The sequence below is a fragment of the Dictyostelium discoideum genome (assembly GCF_000004695.1).
Source record: "Dictyostelium discoideum AX4 chromosome 4 chromosome, whole genome shotgun sequence".
NCBI lineage: Eukaryota > Evosea > Eumycetozoa > Dictyosteliales > Dictyosteliaceae > Dictyostelium > Dictyostelium discoideum.
Genome location: NC_007090.3, coordinates 3,407,096 through 3,428,236, shown reverse-complemented (window position 1 = coordinate 3,428,236; position 21,141 = coordinate 3,407,096). Strand labels below are relative to the sequence as shown.

At 22.7% G+C, this 21,141-nt stretch overlaps 9 protein-coding genes across 9 annotated transcripts in view; 5 read left to right on the top strand and 4 right to left on the bottom strand.

The window, feature by feature from the left end:
- DDB_G0285595 (dihydroxybiphenyl dioxygenase domain-containing protein) overlaps positions 1-472 on the bottom strand; it is a gene marked incomplete at both ends in the record, with an annotated part of 573 nt that extends 101 nt beyond the window's left edge. Inside the window, one exon of the mRNA XM_633055.1 lies at positions 1-472. This exon is cut by the window's left edge and continues 101 nt beyond it. Within this exon, the coding sequence (XP_638147.1) occupies positions 1-472 (472 nt within the window).
- A 1,077-nt stretch (positions 473-1,549) lies between these two features.
- nfu1 (NIF system FeS cluster assembly domain-containing protein) lies at positions 1,550-2,578 on the top strand (the record flags this gene model as incomplete). Its single annotated transcript, XM_633054.1, has 2 exons — positions 1,550-2,072; positions 2,157-2,578. 2 exons carry the CDS (start codon positions 1,550-1,552, stop codon positions 2,576-2,578), a joined length of 945 nt encoding a protein of 314 aa, XP_638146.1.
- An 84-nt stretch (positions 2,579-2,662) lies between these two features.
- mmetS (methionyl-tRNA synthetase) lies at positions 2,663-4,497 on the bottom strand (the record flags this gene model as incomplete). The annotated part of the gene is made up of 2 exons (XM_633053.1): positions 2,663-4,139; positions 4,247-4,497. The coding sequence occupies 2 exons, from the start codon at positions 4,495-4,497 to the stop codon at positions 2,663-2,665; spliced, it is 1,728 nt and encodes a 575-aa protein (XP_638145.1).
- A 1,156-nt stretch (positions 4,498-5,653) lies between these two features.
- Positions 5,654-6,502, top strand: cmbl (dienelactone hydrolase family protein; the record flags this gene model as incomplete). The annotated part of the gene is made up of 2 exons (XM_633052.1): positions 5,654-5,750; positions 5,832-6,502. The coding sequence occupies 2 exons, from the start codon at positions 5,654-5,656 to the stop codon at positions 6,500-6,502; spliced, it is 768 nt and encodes a 255-aa protein (XP_638144.1).
- A 2,121-nt stretch (positions 6,503-8,623) lies between these two features.
- On the bottom strand, positions 8,624-12,533 carry forH (actin binding protein; the record flags this gene model as incomplete). Its single annotated transcript, XM_633051.1, has 4 exons — positions 8,624-10,996; positions 11,095-11,311; positions 11,505-11,714; positions 12,070-12,533. The coding sequence occupies 4 exons, from the start codon at positions 12,531-12,533 to the stop codon at positions 8,624-8,626; spliced, it is 3,264 nt and encodes a 1,087-aa protein (XP_638143.1).
- A 720-nt stretch (positions 12,534-13,253) lies between these two features.
- On the top strand, positions 13,254-14,423 carry DDB_G0285587 (hypothetical protein; the record flags this gene model as incomplete). The annotated part of the gene is made up of 1 exon (XM_633050.1): positions 13,254-14,423. One exon carries the CDS (start codon positions 13,254-13,256, stop codon positions 14,421-14,423), a length of 1,170 nt encoding a protein of 389 aa, XP_638142.1.
- Positions 14,424-15,147: 724 nt separating this feature from the next.
- On the top strand, positions 15,148-18,311 carry DDB_G0285585 (hypothetical protein; the record flags this gene model as incomplete). The annotated part of the gene is made up of 4 exons (XM_633049.1): positions 15,148-15,723; positions 15,819-16,214; positions 16,309-16,680; positions 16,857-18,311. The coding sequence occupies 4 exons, from the start codon at positions 15,148-15,150 to the stop codon at positions 18,309-18,311; spliced, it is 2,799 nt and encodes a 932-aa protein (XP_638141.1).
- A 450-nt stretch (positions 18,312-18,761) lies between these two features.
- Positions 18,762-19,043, top strand: DDB_G0285583 (hypothetical protein; the record flags this gene model as incomplete). The annotated part of the gene is made up of 1 exon (XM_633048.1): positions 18,762-19,043. The coding sequence occupies one exon, from the start codon at positions 18,762-18,764 to the stop codon at positions 19,041-19,043; it is 282 nt and encodes a 93-aa protein (XP_638140.1).
- Positions 19,044-20,935: 1,892 nt separating this feature from the next.
- On the bottom strand, positions 20,936-21,061 carry DDB_G0285757 (hypothetical protein; the record flags this gene model as incomplete). Its single annotated transcript, XM_633047.1, has 1 exon — positions 20,936-21,061. The coding sequence occupies one exon, from the start codon at positions 21,059-21,061 to the stop codon at positions 20,936-20,938; it is 126 nt and encodes a 41-aa protein (XP_638139.1).
- Positions 21,062-21,141: the final 80 nt, after the last annotated feature.

The following is a 21,141-nucleotide window of genomic DNA, read 5'->3' as shown; positions in this document are numbered from 1 at the left end:
GTGGATCTATGAATTCACATTCTACGTCAGGATTGATATCTTTGTTTAAAGCGTGTAATACCCAATTGAATTTTAAATTTTCATCAATTGGTGATGGATGATTATCAACAAATGATTGGAATGGTTCATTGATAACCATTTCAATGTGTTCTAAACCGTCATAGTTGATTCTATTCTTTTTTGGTGCTGGTAATTCGATTAATGGTATTGATTTATCCTTATATTGAATTGGTTTATTCAATTTAAAGGTTGAAATCATTCTACCACCAATTTCAGTCTCAACTAATAATTCACCCAATTGATTTAACTGTTCCTTTTTTTCATTATAAAATTCATTTGTACTAACTCTATAACAAATATGATCAATTGGTAATTCTTTTAATTCATTCTCTTTAAAACCACCTTTAATTAATAATTCAAAAATTGTATCTAAAAATGAATTATAATCACCAACAATTTCTTTAATATCCATTTAATATTTATTAATTTATTAATTTGTTTATTTATCAATGAAAAAAAAAAAAAAAAAAAAAAAAAGTAATTAAAATAAAATTTAAACAAAAAAAAAAAAAAAAAAAAAAAATGACCACTCGGTTTTTTTTTTAGATTTTTTAAGAATGATGCTTCTTTTGATTCTTTAATTTTTTTTTTTTTTTTGTCTTAAAAAAGTTTATGTTTGGAAAAAAAAAATATCTGATGTCATATTTTAAATACACCCAATTTTATTACACTAAGACAAAAAAAAAAGAATTTTAAAAAAATTTATTATTATTAATTTTAAAATATTAAAAAAATAAATAAGAAATTAAAAAATTAATTAATTTATTATTTGTGAGACCAAATTCTTAAGGAATGGTAGTTTAGTATTTTTATTATTTTTTATGTGTTCATGAAATTTAATATTTAAAGAAACAAGAATTTTTTTTTTTTTTAATTTAATTTTTTTTAATTTTCAGAAAAATGTAAAACAATGGAGAACCAACTTAAGTGGAAACTCTGGTCAGGATTTAAACCATATGTTAAAGTTTTTCTAGGGAATCGGATTTGCTCTATTGGAACTAAATTTAAAATAAAGTATTCAGATACCCACAGATTTTTTAATTCAACTTCTACAATTGTATAAATTTTTTTTTTAAAGTTTTAATAGAAAAATGTTATTTATGGTATATTAAATTTCCCAAATCCTTTTTTTTTTTTTTTTTTTTTTTTGATTTTATTTTTTTTTTTTTTGTTTATCTAAATAGTATATTTTTTAAAATAAAAATAGAAATAAAAAAAAAATAAAAATAAAATAATGAATTCCAATTTAGAAAATTATTTTTTTTCGTTCTTTTTTAGAAAATTTTAATTAATTAATTAAAATTTAATTTTATTTTTTTTTTATTTTTTTTTTATTTTTTGGTGTTTTTATTTTAAAAAAAAGAAAAAAAAATCAAAAGCAAACGAAAAACAGATTTTTTTTTTCATTAATTTTTAGAAAAAAAAAAAAAAAAAAAAAAATATAAAACACAAATTCATACATACATTATATATATATATATAGAATAAAATGATAATTAATCAATTAAGAAATAATGTTAAAAGAATAAATTCATTATCATTATCAACTTTTAATAGAGGTTCAAATAATATGAAATGTTTAACAAGTAAATCGTTTTTCAATGAAAATAATAATAATAATAATACACAAAAAACTATATATAATAACATAAATAATAATAATAGATTTTATTGTACAACAAATAATAATAATAATAATAATGAAAGTAAACCAAAAGATTTAATAGATGATTTTTTTAAAAAGTCAGAAGATGAAGGTGAAACTAAAAAGAATAATAGTATTTTCATTCAAACAGAAACAACACCAAATCCAGATAGTTTAAAGTTTATACCAGGTGTTCAAGTTTTAGAAGAAGGTCAAATTATAGATTTCAGTGATTTTAAAACATCACAACAATCACCATTAGCTAATAATTTATTTAAATTGGATGGTGTTAATAGAGTTTTCTTTAGTTCTGATTTCATTTCAGTAAATAAATATCCTGAACATGAATGGTCAATTTTAAAACCTCGTAAGTTTATATTAAATATATTATTATTGTTATTGAATGAATGAAATTACTAATACTTTTTTATTTATTTTAATAAAAAAAAAGAAATTTATGGTACAATTATTGATTTTTATCATTCAGGATTACCAATTTTATCAGATCCATCATTAGGTAATATTAATGCAGATACAATGATATTACCAGAAGATGATGAAGTTGTAGCAATGATTAAAGAATTAATTGAAACTAGAATTAGACCAACAGTTTTAGAAGATGGTGGTAATATTAAATATATGGGTTTTAAAGATGGTATTGTTATGGTACAATTACAAGGTACATGTTCATCATGTTCATCAAGTCAAGCAACATTAAAAGGTGGTATTGAAAGAATGTTAATGCATTGGATAAGTGAAGTTACAGGTGTTATCGCTGTACCTGATGATGAATTAAATCAATTAAATTTAGATTATTTTAATTCTGTTGATGGTGATATTGAAAATGGTAAATCAAATGAAAAGAAAGAATAAAATAAAATAAAATAAAAAAAAATATAAAAATAAAAAAAAAATATTAAAATAAAAAAAATAAAAAATTATTATTTATTTATTTATTTATTTTTTATGAAATAAAATTAAAATTTCTTTTGGTAATTTTAAATTATTTTGATTTTGATGATAATTATAACCAAATTTAAAATTTGAAGGATTTGATCTATTTTCTAATGGAATTGATAAATAATTTAAAGTTAAATTTGAAGAAGTTGGTATAATTGGTGATAAGAGTAATGAAGTGATACGAATCATTTCAATTGCAATATAGATGATGGTATTTAATCTAATGAGGTCAGAACCAACACGATTTGGTTTTGGTACTAATTTCCATGGTGCTTGATTTTGAACGTAGAGATTACATTCGTAGAGGAATGTCATAATTTCGAAAATACCACTTTTGAAATCACCACGATCATAATGTGTCGAAACTGATTTAACTAGGATTGAAGAATTTTCAATTAATTTTTGATCATCCATTGTGAATAGTGAGGTGTCAGTGACTGATTTTGGCCACTCACCAGATGGATTCAATGCTTTACCAGTGCATCTTGAGATTAGGTTACCATAGGTGTCGGCTAAATCCGATTTAAAACGAACTGCCAATTCATGTTCTGACCAATCACCATCATTCTCTAAACCACCGCCTTTCAAGAGGAAATAACGGATTAATTCCAAACCGTGATTATCAATAGCCAAGAATGGGTCAACTACATTTCCACGAGATTTTGACATTTTCTCACGATTTACAGTCCAATGGGCATGACATATAATTGATTTTGGAAGTGGGTAATCTGCTGCTATTAAAAAGCTTGGCCAATATACTGAATGAAATTTTATAATATCTTTACCAATGATGTGAGTTGCATTGGACCAATGCGATTGTGATGAATTTGGTGATACATTTGGGTAGCCTGTAACTGTTAAATAGTTTGTTAAAGCATCTAACCAAACGTAAATGGTTTGTGATGGGTCATTTGGTACTTCTATACCCCAGGGGATTCTAGATGATGGTCTTGATATTGAAAGATCTTTAATGCCTTGGCTTAACATATAACGTAATAAATTGACGTGAATTGCTGGGAAAATTGGTTTAACCTCTTCAAACCAATTTTCAATGGTTTTTGAAAACTCTGATAATTTAAACATATAATTTTCCTCTTCAATCCAGTTTACTTCATGTCCAGACTCTAAACTTATCATACATTTCTTACTAATTGGATTCTGTGGTGTAATTGGCGACATTCCTTCTGTAACTTGATCATCTGTTAAAAATGATTCATCAGATGTACAATACCATCCTTTATAAACACCTTTATATATATATCCACGTTCAAGTAATCGATTCCATATTGCAGTAACTGCTTCTTTATGTCTTGGTTCAGTGGTTCTAATGAAATCATCATATTTTATATCTGCTTTATCAAATAACTCTCTAAATCTATTTGAAATTTTATCACAATAATCAATTGTTTTTAATCCATTCTTTTTTGCTGCTTCATCAACTTTACTACCATGTTCATCTGTACCTGTCATAAATCTATTAAATTTAATTAATATATTAATTATTAATTATTAATTATTATAATAATTGTGTTTGTGTGTCTGAGTGAGTGATTGAGTGTGTGTGTGAGTGATAAATATTACAATGTATCATTTCCAATAAATCTATTCCATCTACCTAATGCATCTCCAAGTAATGCTGAATATAAATGACCAATATGTGGTGGGCCGTTTACATAAAAGATTGGTGTTGTAATTAATACTTTTTTTTTATCTTCTTGTTTAACTGATGTACAATAATTTTTAAATAAATTTATATTAATAAATCCATTATTTATTGATGATGGTTTTTTAAAAGTTGAGGTTGTTGAAATTTGTTTTAAAAGTTTCAACATTTTTTTAAAGGTGATCAAAAAAAAAAAAAAAAAAAAAAAAAAAAAAATGGGAAATAGATTAAATTTGTAAAAAAAAAAAAAAAAAATTGACTTGAAAATGTTTTGTGGCTTATTTTTTATTTTTTATTATAAGTTTTTTTTTAATTTCCTATTTTCATTTATTTATTTTATTGTTTAAAAATGATTAGGCGAAATTACCTTTTTTTTTTTAAATTTTTATTTTTAATTTTTATTATCTTAAAAATCAAAAAATTAATGAATTAAATCTGGATTATTTTATTTTATTTGTTTTTTTAATTTTATTTTTTCAAACATCCAAATTTAATAAATAAAAAAAAAATATACAAATTTAATCTTTTCAATTTTTTTTAGTTTTTTTTTAGAAATTATTTTTTTTATATAAAATATATTCCCTCAAAAGAAAAAAACAATTACAAAAAATGATAAACTAAGTTATAAAAATAAAATTTTTGATCATGGAAAAAAAAATATTCTAAAACAGAATGGTTATATTCATTTTTTTTTTCATTTTGTGTATTTAAGTGCTCTATTTTTTTTCATTATTGAAAAAAAAAATGATGGAACAATTAATTAATTTAATTCCATTCGTATCAAAATCAATGCATGATAGAAAAAAATAAAAAATAAAAATAAATATTTAATAGTTATAATATATTTATTTAATTTTTTTTTTTTTTTTTTTTTTTTTTGTAACCTTATATCGATTAGTTTTAAAACTAAAATAAAATAGAGAATTAAAAAAAAAAAAAAAACTTGGAAATTATAAATAAATTAAAAAAAATAAAAAGAATCTCGTGATTGATGATGTTTTTTGTTATGAAAATTTTAAAAAAAAAAAAAATATTGGAAAATAAAAAACAATTTAAAAAAAATAAAAAAAATCTCGTGATTAATGATGTTTTTTGTTATGAAAACAAATATAAAAAAAAGAATGATTTTTTAATTAACAACACTGACTTTAGGTCATAGTTTTTTTTTTGGATCAGGTGTCAATTTTAGATATTTTGACTTTTTTTTTTTTTATTTTTTTTTTATTTTTTTTTTTTTTATTTTCACAGACCTTTTTTTATAAATTTGATTTTTTTTTTTTTTAGTTCATTGTTATCCAATACAAATAAAAAATAAAAAATAAAAAATGAAAGGTGAATTAATTGATATTACAATGAAAAGTGGATTGAAATGTGATGCATACGTTTCAAGACCAAAAGATAGTCAAAAAGAATTAAAACCAGGTTAGTATTTAATATTTTTAAATTATCCAATTTTTTTTTTTTTTTACTAATTAGTAAAATTTTTAATTTATATAAATATAGTTATATTTGTAATGGATGCATTTGGTTTAAGAGATTGGCTTTATGAAATGGCAGATAAAATTGCAGAAGAAGGATATTTTGTAGTTCAACCAAATTTTTATTATCGTATTGGTAAAAATATTATTACAAATTTAGAGAAATTAAAGAGTGCAGATACTAAAGATGAAGTAATTTGTCAAATTAGAACTCAAATGGCTAAAATTAATAGAGAAGAAACAGTAAGTGATGTTAGTGAAATGTTTGATTTCATTGATAAACAAGAGGGTGTTAGAAAATCCAAAGAAGGTGTTGCAATAGTTGGTTATTGTTTTGGTGGTGGTGTTGCAATGAGATCAGCAATTGCATTCCCAGATATTGTTAAAGTTGTTGCTTCATTCCATGCTGGTAGATTGGCAATTCCAGATGATGAGAATAGTATTCATAAACATTTGAAAGGTGTTAAAGCTGAATGTTATTTCGGTCATGCTGATAACGATCAATCTATGCCATTGGATCAAATTCATTTATTTGAAAAGTCATTAACCGAAGCTGGCATTAAATATACTTCAGAAATTTATAATAATCCTTCATGTGCTCATGGGTGGGTTATGGGGGATACCTTAATGTATAACCCTATTGGTTCAGATAAACATTATGATGAACTTTTTAAATTATTAAAAAGAGCATTATAAATAATAATAATAAATAATAGTAAATAATAATTAATTAATTAATAATAAATCATAATTAATTAATTAATAATAAATTTGTTATTTATTAATTTACAATAATTTAATTTCTTTAATTTTTTTTTTTTATTACTTCCTTTTTTTTTTTTTTATTCTTTTTTTTTTTTTTTTTTTAAAATTTTTTTTTTTAATTGAATTATTTAAAAGAGTATTATAAATATTAATAATAATAATAAGTCATAATTAATTAATTAATTAGTAATAAATTTGTTATTTATTTATTTATTTATTAGTTTAAAATAATTTACAATAATTTAATTTCTTTTTTTTATTTTTTATTTTATTTTTTTTTATTTTTTTTAAAAAAGTTTAATTTATTTTTTAAATGAACTGATGGTTTTAAAATTGATTGAGAAGGTAATTCAATTTTAATAGCTGGTGGAGCATTTAGAGTTGTAGTTGAAGTTGATTAAAATTTTTTCTTAAACTATCAACATTTTGAGTTTGAGCAATGACAGAATCACCAACTCTTCTATCTATGAATAATTGACCAGATCTAATTTGAGAAGAAAGATCTTGAAGACCACCTTTTCTGGATCTTCCATTTTTATCATGAGCAAACAATGGATCATTGAACCATTGGCTATATGGAATGCAAGATAAAATTGTAGAAGAAGGATATTTTGTGATATAACCAAATTTTTATTATCCTCAATTTTAAAACTTTGGTTATGTGAAATTCCACAACCTTAAACATTTAAACTATTTCAATTCAGTTTTTTATCAATTTGAATTCTTGTTTTATTATTCATTACTTTTATTAGTTCACTAATAACTATTCCACAATAAAATATTCTTTTATAAAGCCAATATAGACTATTACGATAATAATTTTTTTTCATAAAAAACCAAATATTTAACAATAAAAATTAAAAATACAAATTGTTATTAAAAAAAAGGCTTATTTTATTATATTTTTTTTATTGTTGGTTTAACTTTTATGTATGTGTATTGTTTTTTTAAATTTCTTTTGTATATTAAGTATTTATTAATTCTATGGTAACCTAATTTCTATCCATTAACTTTTTTACAGATCGAATTGTTTGTGTATAACCTATATCATTATCATCAATAGTTTGTGAACAACCAATATCATAATATATATTTTTGGTATTTAAATTCACTCCCATTTTAGTTCCTTTGTGTAAAAGTGGGAGAAGTCTCTATTACCTATAAACCCCAAACAACAACTAAATTGCACTGCTTTACTATTTCAAAATCATTTTCGATCGTTTTTAAGAGACGTTGGCTTGATGTGTAAGTCTTTTTTAAAAATTGGGTGACCATGGAAGTAACCCCATTAAATTCCATTACGATCCCATATTTTTCAATAAAGCAGTCCACTTTGTTAGGTTTGCCAGTGGTGCTGTGGAAAACTTTAAATTCATCTGGTTTAACATAATATGTTAATATGGCATCATTAATGTTGAGATCCAAGTCTTTTAAAAATTTAAGTATAAAGTTGACTGCTGACATGCTTGTTCCAGTTATTCTACAGTGTAGACAGAAACATTTAAAAGCTCTGTTTTTCTCTATCAAATAATTTAATTTAACTTCATACAAAGAATAGTTATTTCTTAATGTATAACCCTATTGGTTCAGATAAACATAATGATGAACTTTTTAAATTATTAAAAAGAGCATTTAAAATAATAATAATAAATAATAATTGATTAATTAATTAACAATAATAATAATAATAATAATAATAATAATAATAATAATAATAATAATAATAATAATAATAATAATAATAATAATAATAATAATAATAATAATAATAATAATAATAATAATAATAATAATAATAATAATAATAATAATAATAATAATAATAATAATAATAATAATAATAATAATAATAATTATAATGATTAATAATAATAATAATAATAATAATAATAATAATAATAATAATAATAATAATAATAATAATAATAAATCATAATTAATTAATTAATAATAAATTTGTTATTTATTTATTTATTTATTAGTTTAAAATAATTTACAATAATTTAATTTCTTTTTTTAATTTTTTTTTTTTTTTTTTTTAAAAAATTTAATTTATTTTTTTAATTGGCCTGATGGTTTTAAAATTGATTGAGAAGGTAATTCAATTTTAATAGTTGGTGGAGTATTTGGAGTTGTGGTTGAAGTTGATTTTAAATTTTTTCTTAAACTATCAACATTTTGCATTTGAGCAATGACAGAATCACCAACTCTTCTATCTTTGAATAATTGACCAGATCTAATTTGAGAGGAAAGATCTTGAAGACCACCTTTTTCTGGATCTTCCATTTTTGAATTTTCCAATTCAGCCTTTCTAATCATAGCTTGATATTCACCGTAGGCTTTTTCAAGGTCTTCTAAAAAGTTATTAATTGTCGAAAAGAAAACATCGGGTTGAGTTGATTTTGGTTCACCAAAGTAAGAGGTGATTTCTTCGAAAGCTTTATTCATTTCATCGATTTCCTTTTCAATTCTTTGATATTGTACTTTGGCGATCTTTTGGAACTCGGTGATTTTGTGAATCCAATGTTTATCATGAGCAAACAATGGATCATTGATCATTGGTACGAAATCACGTTCAATCAAATCGATGGAACGTTTAATTTCACTACTATCACTGATGATATTATTTAAACTTACCTCTGAAGCATGTTCGATATGTGGTAACTCTGCACCAATATTCCAAATCTCTGGAATACGATCTTGAAGAGTTTTAGCCAAGAAATGTAAGAGTGAAAGTTTGTTATCGTTACTACGAGCATCTCTCATCTTTGGTAAAGTTTCCAACACCTTGAAACCAAATGCACCACCACGAGTGGTTGAACCATTGACATAATTACCAATTGCTAAGATGAATTTCAAAATGTCACTTAATCTCTTACTCTTTTTCAATTCCAATGAGGCTGCTTTGATTGCTTTGATATCAGGTACTAAATCTTCGACGAGACCTTCGAATTTTTGTTTGAAAATGAATGCTTTTAAACGTGAATCAAGTTTTGGAATATCCATAACTGTGAGCATATATTGCTCGGCGGCGCCCAATTGCATTTGGTCACCTTGATACTCTTTAATAGCCTCGATATCCTCTTTGGTTGGTGCAAATTGTAAGAGGTAGATAGCATTCTCTTGGGAGAAATGTTTTTCATCGAGCATAATTTGCATCTTTTTCAATTGTTCATTTGGTATCTTGAAATGTTGTAACATAATGGCACAATTATTTGCTTTCTTCATATCGATAACTGTAACAACCACTTTTCTTGTTAATTGTTTACTTTCTACCTTTACTGTTGGTGCTTTGGCACTAAATAAACTCTCTAATTCCACCTTATCCAATGATTGAATGAATGATGTTTCATCCAATTTATCCCAAAATGTACCTTGAACTTTAAGTGCTGGAATTGTAATCCAATTGAAATTTCTCATCTTAACTGATGGTTTAATAATTGGTTTAGCAGGTTTATTACTCTTTCCACCAGGTGGAGGTGGTGGTGGTGGTGGTCCTCCTCCTCCTGACATTGGTGGTGGTGGTGGTGGAGGTGGTGAACCTAAAATTGGTTCAGTTGAATTTGTTAATTTATCAGTGCTAGTATGAATTGATGATGATGTAATACCAAAATCAGTTGATGGTATTGGTGGTTCACCAGATGGACTTGGTGAAAGTGTTGAACCAGGTGAACTAATGAAAAGATTTGGAACATCACCATTAATACTATTACCACTATTCAATAAAACTGATGGATTATTCTTTATATTTTCAATTTCCATTCTTAATAATTGATTCTCTCTCTTTAATGCTTCGTCATTAGATAAGCTTGAATCACCACCAACGCCGCCGCCTCCTCCACCACCACCATTCTTTGTTTGTGCCATTAATTGAGCGATTAATTTATTCTTTTCTTCTCTTTCAATCATCCATCTTTCAGTATTTTGACCACCAGAGAATTTATTCAATTGTTTAAGTAAATGTTCAATTGTTTTTTGTTTCTCTTCATTATCTTTTTTAAGTTCAGTCTTTGCCATTGAAGATAATGCTGGTGAGGATGATGGTGATTTGGATTTAGAACCAAATCCAAAAAGACCACTACTTGATTTCTTTACTTCAGGGAATAACAATGACACCAAGGTAACATCTAAATCTGGATGAATTTTCAATTCATCTTCCAATTGATTTGCTAATGCATTATAGAGTGTCCAAACACCTAAACCTAAATTTGATGAACTCATACGTTGGAAATGAGTCATCAATGTTATCAATTCTTGTTGTGATGGTGTACCAGTTACACGCGATGAAATTTGTGAAAATAAATCTTCAATACCAATTTGTGTACCTTGTTGTGAATTTAATTGTTCATCTGTTGATAACTCTTCTTCAAACACATCTAATTGTGTTAATAAATTTTTATCTTCATTATAATCTGCTCTTAAATTCTATATTTTTTTTTTTTTTTTTTTTTTTTAAAAAAAAAATTATTATTAATTATTATTATTTATTATTTATTATTATTATTATTATTATTATTACTTACTTCAATATATTTTAAAATCTTTAAATTTAAAAATGCTTTTCTAATTTCAATACGTGATGGTAAATCACTTGGTGATGAAATAATACAATTGATAAATGACATACAAGTTGTTAAATATTCAGCATTTTTCTCTATTTTTAATGATTGTACTAAATTAAAATATCTAGTTATTTCTTTTTTAACTTCTTTATGATAAATCATTGAAGTTAAAACGGCGCTATTTAATAATAATAATAATAATAATAATAATAATAATAATAATAATAATAATAATAATAATAATAATAATAATAATAATAATAATAATAATAATAATAATAATAATAATAATAATAATAATAATAATAAAGAATTTTAATATTTAATTTTTAAAAACTATAGTAGAGAAAAATATTAATTTAATTATTTACCCATGACCTCTATCAGTAACTGCAATTGCTGCTAAAAGTTCTAAAACCAAAGTTTTAGCTTTAATTAATGGGGTATCCAAACATAATACCATAAGATTTGTAGTTTGAGGAAATGATGCAATATATTCCATACCAATTTTAATTTTCATTAATGCTGCAATACATCTTGTACATTCCCATTGTAAAATTGAATGCTCTTTTCTTTTTCGGCTATAAAATATTAAAAAGATTTAAATGATTAAATTTAAAAAAAAAAAAAAAAAGAAAACTTATTAGTACTGATTGAAAAAAAGAATTTGGAAAAATTTCGCGCACAAAAAAATGTTGGGCAAAAAAAAAATGATCTTGATCTTGGACCAGATTTTTTTTTTTTTTTTCAATTTTTTTCAATTTTTTTTTTTTTTTTTCTGATTTTAGTCTTGGCCGTATCAAAAAAAAAAAAAAATTGAATACGATGCATTTCTGTGTAGTTTTTTTCGTATTTTTTGTTTTTTTTGTTGTTTTTTTTTTGTTATTTTTTTTTTGTTATTTTTTTTTTTTTTTTTGTTATTTTTTAAAGACTTACTTTTTATTTCTTTCGAGTCTCTTTAAAATATTTAAAATTGGTTGAACACCATCGTTATCTAAAAATGATTGAATCCAATCTCTATCTGCAGTGTTTAAATGAATACGTAATGTTTTAATGATATCAATTGGAACATGTTTAGTATTGATTGAACTGATTACTGATTTAACATCTGCAAATGATTCAATTGGTCCTTTGTGTTTAACTGTTCTGTAGATATCCGCTTTGTTTTGTTCTAATAATGTACGTTTTGATATATCTGGTAAACTTTGCATTTGTTTTCTCTTTATTGGATCTTCAATTGCTAATTTATCCAAGAGTAATTCAAACTCTCTATCTAAATCTATGATTTCATTTAATGATACAGTACTTTCTGATGGTGCTAATCCACTACTTAATCTAATTGATGAGTTCCTACCAATTGTACTACCACCACTACTATTACTCTCTAAATCAAAAGACATTTTTTTTTTTTTTTATATTAATAATGTCTTTTCTTTTTATTTTTATTTTACTTTATATATAATTTATAAAATTTTCTATTTAAATGATGTTTGAAATAAAAAAAAAGAAAATAAAAAAAAAAAAATAATAAAAAAAGTTTTCTTATAATAAAATTTTGTTGCTTATTATAATTATTATTGTTATTTATTAAATTAAATTAAATTAATATTATTATTATTATTATTATTATTATTTATTATTATTTATTTTCTTTTATTTTCTTTTTTTTTTTTAAAAAAAAAATTCTATTTTTAAATTTATTTTTATTATCTATATATTTATTTATATCTTTAGTTATTTATTTATATCTTTATATCAAGACTGTCTAAAAAAAAATAAAATGTTGTGGTGTGTGATTTTTTTTTTTTTGAATTTTAATTTTTTTTTTAAATTTAATTTTTTTTTTTTTTTTTTTTTTTTTTTTTTAATAAAATTTTTTTTTTTTTTTTAATTTTTTTTTTTTTTTTACATTTATTTGAAAAATCCAAATTTTTTGCAAATCTATCTGAGTGTGTGTGACATCTTTTTTTCAAAATTTTTATTTTTTTTTTATTTTTTTTTTATTTTTTGTTAATTTTTTTTTTTTCCATTCCTTTATTTTTTTTCCATTTAAATTTTTTTTTCTTATTTTTTATTTCATAATTAATTTATAATAATTGAATTAAAAAAAAAAAATTAACATGTTAAGTTCAAATTTTCGTAACATTCTAAAAATTAAAAAGAATTATTTAAATTTAACACAACTACCAATTAATAATAATATTATTGTTGGTGAAGTCAATAATAATAATAAATTTTTTAGTAATAATAATAATAATAATAATATTAATATTAATAGTAATAATAATACCTTATTAAATTTTAAAAATAAATATAATTTAATTTCAAATAAAAATTATTTTAAAAATAATAATTTTTTAAATAATAGAAATTATGGTAAAACAACACCATTCGGAAATCCATCTTTTTCGGATATAATTAAAGATAGTAATTTTTTATTATTAAAAAAAGATTATGATGATTATTTCCATTTAATTAAAACAAATATTGGTTTAAAATTATTTTTAAAGAATGTTTATATTACAACTGCAATTGCATTCGCTGGTACAATTTTATCAGGTTTAATATTTTCCCAATTGATGGTCGGTAGTCCGCAATCGTTGCCAACCGCATTGGGATTGGGAGTTGGCGGATCAATGTTGTCCTTAATACTTTGCAATATGCAACAACCTACATATACAACTTATGACACCATTTGGGATGGTCCATTGGATAATAGTGTAAAGAAACCAATTTTAAAAAGTGTTGATAAAAGTGGTAAAAGTGTAATAGAGTTTGAAGAATTCAGTAAATCGGTTATACCAATTACAGTTGCCAATTATTCAACGTTACATAAAATGGCATTCGTTTCATTTTGTGTATTCAATGGAATTTCACTATCACCCGCTTTCGGATTACTACCAGTATCTACAGTTTTGGGGGTCGCAGCTTTAAGTGTATTCGTTACTGGTGGTAGTGCTTTTGCTGCATTAAAGATGAAACCTGATAGTTTAACCAAATATAAACCAATACTCTATGGTAGCTTGTTTGGTCTTTTCGGATTGGGTTTGGTTTCAATTGGTACTTCAATAATGATGGGTGAGAATACTTTCACCCGTTTCGCTCAAGAGTTTGATCTCTATTTTGGTCTTGCTTTATTCACTGGTTTAACTGCTTTAGATACTCACAATGCTGTCAAAACTTTTCAAGAAGGTAAACCAGATTACATTAGAGTTTCAATTGATCTCTTTTTAGATATTTTAAATATTTTCGTTAGACTTTTAAGAGCTAGAAGTGATAGCAATAAGTAAACAAAAACAAAAAAAAAAAAAAAACAAAAAAAAAAAAAAAAAAAAAAAAAAAAAAAAAAAGAAATAAAAAATATGGTATTAAAATTTGTAAATAAATAAATAAAGTTGTAATTATATTTAATCAAATAACAAATTTTATGGAAAAAGATATTTTCCAATTTTTTATAAAACAATCAAAAAAAAAAAAAAAAAAAAAAAAAAAAAAAAAAAAAAAAAAAAAAAATATCATTTGAAAATCTGGCAAACGATCGAATGTCAAAAATTGTTGGATATTATTTTATGAAAATTAGAAATCTATTTTAAAAATTTTTTATCTTGGTTTAATTTAAATAATGTTTTGGATTGATTTTATTAAAAAGATTATTTTTTATTTACAAAAGTTATTTTCTAATTTTTTTTTTTTTTGTTTTAAAATTAAAATGATTATTTAAATAAAAGTTTTGTTTTTTTTTTTTTTTTTTTAAAAAAAAATTAAAATTTAAAGAAATTATCATGTGATTATTTTAAAATTCAACCAAAATAAAAGATATTTATTTTTTAAAAATATCTTTGTCACAAAAAAAAAAAAAAACCGTCGTTTGTGTAAAAAATAAAAAAAAACCGTCGTTTTTGTAAAAAATAAAAAAACAGACCTTATTTTTTTTAAAAAAAAAAAAAAAAAAATGCACTTAATACATTTCGATAAAATTTAAAATCAGAAAAAAAGTTTCCTTTTAAACAAAAAATGACAGAAAAACATAAGGTAAACTTTTTTTATATTCTATTATTATTTTATATTTTAAATTATAATTTCAATTTTGTAATTTCAATTTTTCCAACATCATTTTCTCAAATTAATTCAACAAATGGGTTTTTAATATCAGAAGCCAGAAGTTTAATATCAATTCAACATGGAGACTTGAACGGTGATGGTAATGATGATTTGATATATTCTATACATTCAGGAGGAATATATGTATTTTATGGGCCATTAGCAAGTAATTTTGATTTTCAAACAGACATATCAAAGATCAACGGTTCAAATGGTTTTATTTTTTTAAATACTGCTGCAAGCAAATATCCAGTAGCTGTTGGTGATATAAATAATGATGGATTTGACGATATTGCTCTTTATTTAACGATTTCACCAGGAAAACTTTGTGTTATCTATGGTACTGATCAAATTATATCACCTTCTACTTTTTCGACAGTGAATGGTAATAATGGTTTTTATATTTCTCATGTTGCGTCTTCTAATATTGGATTTGGGTTTATAAGATCAATCATTGATTTCAATGGTGACTCAATTAAAGATTTATTTGTAGGTACAGATTTTTATTATTTTTATTTTGTTTTTAAAAGGGGTATTCACATGGTATTAATACATATTTTTTTTTTTTTTTTTTTTTTTTTTAGGTCTCTGCAAGTATAGGAACTTTTGGAAGTACAGGAACACCAGTTTCATATATGATATTTGGTATAAACGGTGGTAAATTTCAAGTTAATTCACAATTTGAATTTGACCCTTCAACATTAAATGGGAGTAATGGTTTTTTAATTAATAATTTCAATTCATTTTCTGCTTATCCTTGTGATATGAATAATGATGGAATTGGTGATATAATGATAAATAAAGATCAGTTAGCAATCTATATTATTTATGGTAGTAGAGGTCCTTTTACCTCACCATATATCCCAGTTTATGATGGTGTCAAAGGTACCCGTTTCAGTTTTTTAGGTTGCTCAATAAATTCTAATGATCTTCCAAATGCATTTGGAGATTTTAATAATGATGGACTAAATGATTTTGGTGTAATTTATTCTTTATTATTTTTTGATTATTCTTATTATTTATTATTCTTTATTGTTATTATACTAATTTTTACATTTTATTGAATTATTTTAGATTCAAACAAAACTTCAGTCGGGTGACTTTATAGCTTTTTTGGTTTGGGGTAAAACAGAATATCCACCAACAACAACATTAAGTATAAATCTAAATCCATTGGATGGTTTGGTTATAACAATTGTTGGCAACCCCGATCCTTGGGCTTTATCTCCTAGATTAGGGGATATAAATAATGATGGATTTGCAGATTTTTTACTCAGTGGTAACATTTACCTCCCATTCACCATTTTGTATGGTAATAATAAAAATTATGCTTCAAATCCAATTTATTTAAAAGATCAAGTTGGTGATTGTTCAATAATGTCAATTAATGGCCCTGCGTTGGCTATTGATATTGGTGATTATAACTCTGATGGTATTCATGATATTGTAAGTAATATTATATTAAATCAATTATTATTATTATTATTATTATTATTATTATTATTATTATTATTATTATTATTATTATTATTATTATTATTATTATTATTATTATTATTATTATTATTATTATTATTATTATTATTATTATTATTAACTTTTAAATAATTCTATTATATCAGACAGCATCTACTAAAACAACAGGTTCAAATTTAGGTGTTTATACACTATATGGTCAAACTTCAATTGGTTCAATTTCAATAATTGGTAAATTATTTCAACCAAATCCAATGTCAAACTCAATTTATAAATTATTTGAAAATAATATTAATTCAGAAGTTGGACAATGCGCAATTAGAATTGTTACATTAACAATTGAAAATCCAGCAAATGAAGATCAATTTATTATTGATCCTAGTTTCAATAGTTCAATATATTCAATAACATTTAATAATAATACAAGAGTTAGAATTGAATTAATATTATTTGGTGATGAGAGTAAATCAATAGCAAATGATATTTTACCAAAAATAACAGTTTCATTATCACCTCAACTATTTAATAGAACTATATTAATGAAATATGGTAATCGAGTACGATCAATTAAATTCATTGGCCAACCAAATGCAAATTGTGATACAAAATGTTTAAATGGTGGTACTTGTAATCCACTTACTGGTTGCCAATGTATAAATGATCATTATGGTGATTATTGTGAATTAAAACATTGTACAGTTCCACAATGTTTAAATGGTGGTTCATGTAATACAACGGTTGGTGAATGTTCGTGCGCTCAAGGTTATGAAGGTACGGATTGCAGTGGTATTAGTTGTCCAGCTTCATGTTTAAATGGTGGTTCATGTAATACCACGGTTGGTGAATGTTCATGTCCTCAAGGTTATGAAGGTGTAGATTGCAGTGGTATTAGTTGTTCAGTTTCATGTTTAAATGGTGGTTCATGTAATACTACAGTTGGTGAATGTTCATGTATAAATGGCTTTTATGGTGATAATTGTGATACAAAGGATTGTACAGTTCCACAATGTTTAAATGGTGGTTCATGTAATACTACGGTTGGCGAATGTTCATGCACTCAAGGTTATGAAGGTATAGATTGTAGTGGTATTAGTTGTTCGGTTTCATGTTTGAATGGTGGTTCATGTAATACAACAGTTGGTCAATGTCAATGTATAAATGACTTTTATGGTGATAATTGTGGTACAAAGGATTGTACAGTTCCACAATGTTTAAATGGTGGTTCATGTAATACTACAGTTGGTGAATGTTCATGCACTCAAGGTTATGAAGGTATAGATTGTAGTGGTATTAGTTGTTCGGTTTCATGTTTAAATGGTGGTTTATGTAATACTACAGTTGGTCAATGTCAATGTGTTGAAGATTATGATGGCGATGATTGTGGTTCTGAAAATAAAAAGAAAACAAAAATTGGTGTTATCATTGGCCCAATTCTAGGTGGTCTTGCACTAATTGCAATTATTGTTGTTGCAATTGTTTTAATTAAAAAGAAGAAGAATGGAAATTCAAAAAAAAATACAAATAACATTGAATTAAGACCTCAAGGTTCCACTGTTGATATTCAAATGGGTGGTAGAATTAAAAATCTTGATAAATTTTAAATTTAAAAAGAGATTATTTTAAATCAATTCTGTTGTATTATTATTATTTTTTACTTCGAAAAAAAAAAAAAAAAAAAAAAAAAATTTTGATCAAAATGGTTATAATAAAAACCGTAGGGGTTATTTTTAAAAATAATTTGAAACAATTCAGTGATTTCATTTTATTATTATTTTTTTTTTTTTCTAATTTTTTTTTTGTTGTTTTTTTTTTTTTTTTTTAATAATTTTGTAAAATAAAAATAACTCTTAAAAATTACATGTTGTATTATTATTTTAAAATTTGTAAATAAATAAATAAATAAATAAATAAAAAAAAATAAATAAATAAAAAAAAATTATACAATAATAATAATAATAATAATAATAATAATAATAATAATAATAATAATAATAATAATAATAATAATAATAATAATAATAATAATAATAATAATAATAATAATAATAATAATGTCATTAAAAGAAGTAATCACATCTTTAAAAAATGATTTCCATTCTATTAATAAAGAAATTGATTCAATGAAAGAAAATAATGAAAAACAAGAGGAAAAAATTTTTCAAGAAATAAAAAAATTAAAATTAGAAATGGAATTATTAAGAAAGGATAATTTATCATTTAAAACAACAATACAATCTCTATCAGATTCTATAAATAGTTTGTCAAGTGTTGAATCAACATATGATTCTGACATTTATTACAATGACGATGAATATTCAACTATCTACTTGTAAAAATAAAAATAAAATTGTATAAATAAATGTAAATAAAAATAAAAAAATAAAAAATTTAAACTTTAAATGAAAACTTTAACTTTATTTTATTTAATTTAGAAATTAATTTTTTTTTCAAAGGACAAATAGTGTTGATAACTTTGTATGTCCCTTTCCCTTAAATTTACAAATTGGGCAAATAGTGTTGATAACTTTGTATGTCTTTTGTAAATTGAAATTTGAAACAAACTGAGTACAGTTTTAATGACAAATAGTGTTGATAACTTTGTATGTCTATGGTAAATTGAAATTTGCAACTGAGTACAGTTTTAATGACAAATAGTGTTGATAACTTTGAAAAACTTAATTATAATTCATTTAACCGGCTACCGCTGCTGATACTACTGTCACTATATTTACTACTACTTTTACTAATACTTCTACTTGGATGATTTGGGTAATATTACCATCTACCCTTTCTTTTATATTCCATCAAATTTGAACTTGCATATTCATGATAGTAATTATCACTATCATAATATATATTTTCCCTTTTTTTTATTTCTATTTTTACTATTGTTTTATTTGGGATCGACTTAATAAACTGAAAAATATTTATTGATATTGTTGTTATTATATCATAAAAAATATATATTAAATCCTCTATACAAATTAAAACATATAACCATGAGAATACTAATGCTATACAAGCTAAAAGATACATTATTAAATAAAGACCATAAAATATATAATAAACTGAGGTGAAAATAATTTTTAATATATTTGGTAGAAATATAAGTAATGTAATAAAAAATGAAATTAAAATAATAACTAAAAAAATATATAAATTTCTGTTGGATTTAAAAACTGGTTTACATTCAATTATCATTTTTTAAAATTATTATTGTTGGATTGGAATTTTTATTTATTGTGTGTGTGTATGATTATTATTAAAAAAAAAAGTTTTTATACAATTTTGGTAATAAAAAATTTTTTTATACAATTTTGGTAATAAAAAAAGTTTTAATACAATTATGGTAATGTAAAAAAAAAAAGGGAAAAAAAAAAAAATAAAAAAAAAAAAAAATAAAAAAAATCCTTTTTTAGGAAAGTCGTTTTTTATTTGTTATTCTTTATCTGTTGATCAAAACTTAATAAATTTTAATTTTTTATTGAATTTTATCCTGATTTGTTCTTTATTTTTTATTATAAAATTTTTATAATTGTTTTTTAATTATAAAAATGATGATACAGATTAAGTGATTACTCAATTAAATAATTATTTTTTCCTCCAAATTCAAAAAAAAATAAACCCGTTTTACCCCTTTTTTATTTTTTAAATATAATTTTTTTTTAAAAAATCCTTTTTGGGACCGAATCTGAATTGAAATAGTTTAGTTATAAAAAGAAAAAGTCAACAAAGAAATTACACTTTGAAAAAAAAATTAATAATAAAAAGCAAGGAACTCTATAATAAAATCCATCATTTATTAATGTTGCACCATTTCCATTGATTAATGTGTAAAAATATCAAATGAATTCAATTATCAATTCAAATAAATAAAATAAAAAAACAAAAAACACATTCGAATGTTTGTAATTATTTTTAGTGTTATAAGTTTTTTAGATTTATAATTTTCATTATTCATTTTACTTTTTTTTATTTTTTATTTATTATTTATTATTTATTATTTATTATTTATTATTATTATTATTATTATTATTATTATTATTATTATTATTATTATTATTATTATTATTATTATTATTATTATTATTATTAATATTATTATTATTGTTGCTATTTTTACGTCATTGAATTTGATTTTGGATAATTTGTTAAAATTTGACTTTTTGAACAACATTTACATAAAATTTAAGGGGTGATTTTTTGATTGTTGATCCACTTACTACTATTTTGGTGGATTAAATAATGTTGAGCAAATCTTTAATGAACTATTAACGCTAGCTTCAATTAATGTAATTGTAGTTGTTGGTACCGTTATTGATGTAATTATTATGGTTGTTGTTGTAATCATCTCTGTATCTATTGTTTACAAACATTAATATTACCTGTATTGATTGTACTTGGCTACCATTAATTATCATTTAATGATAA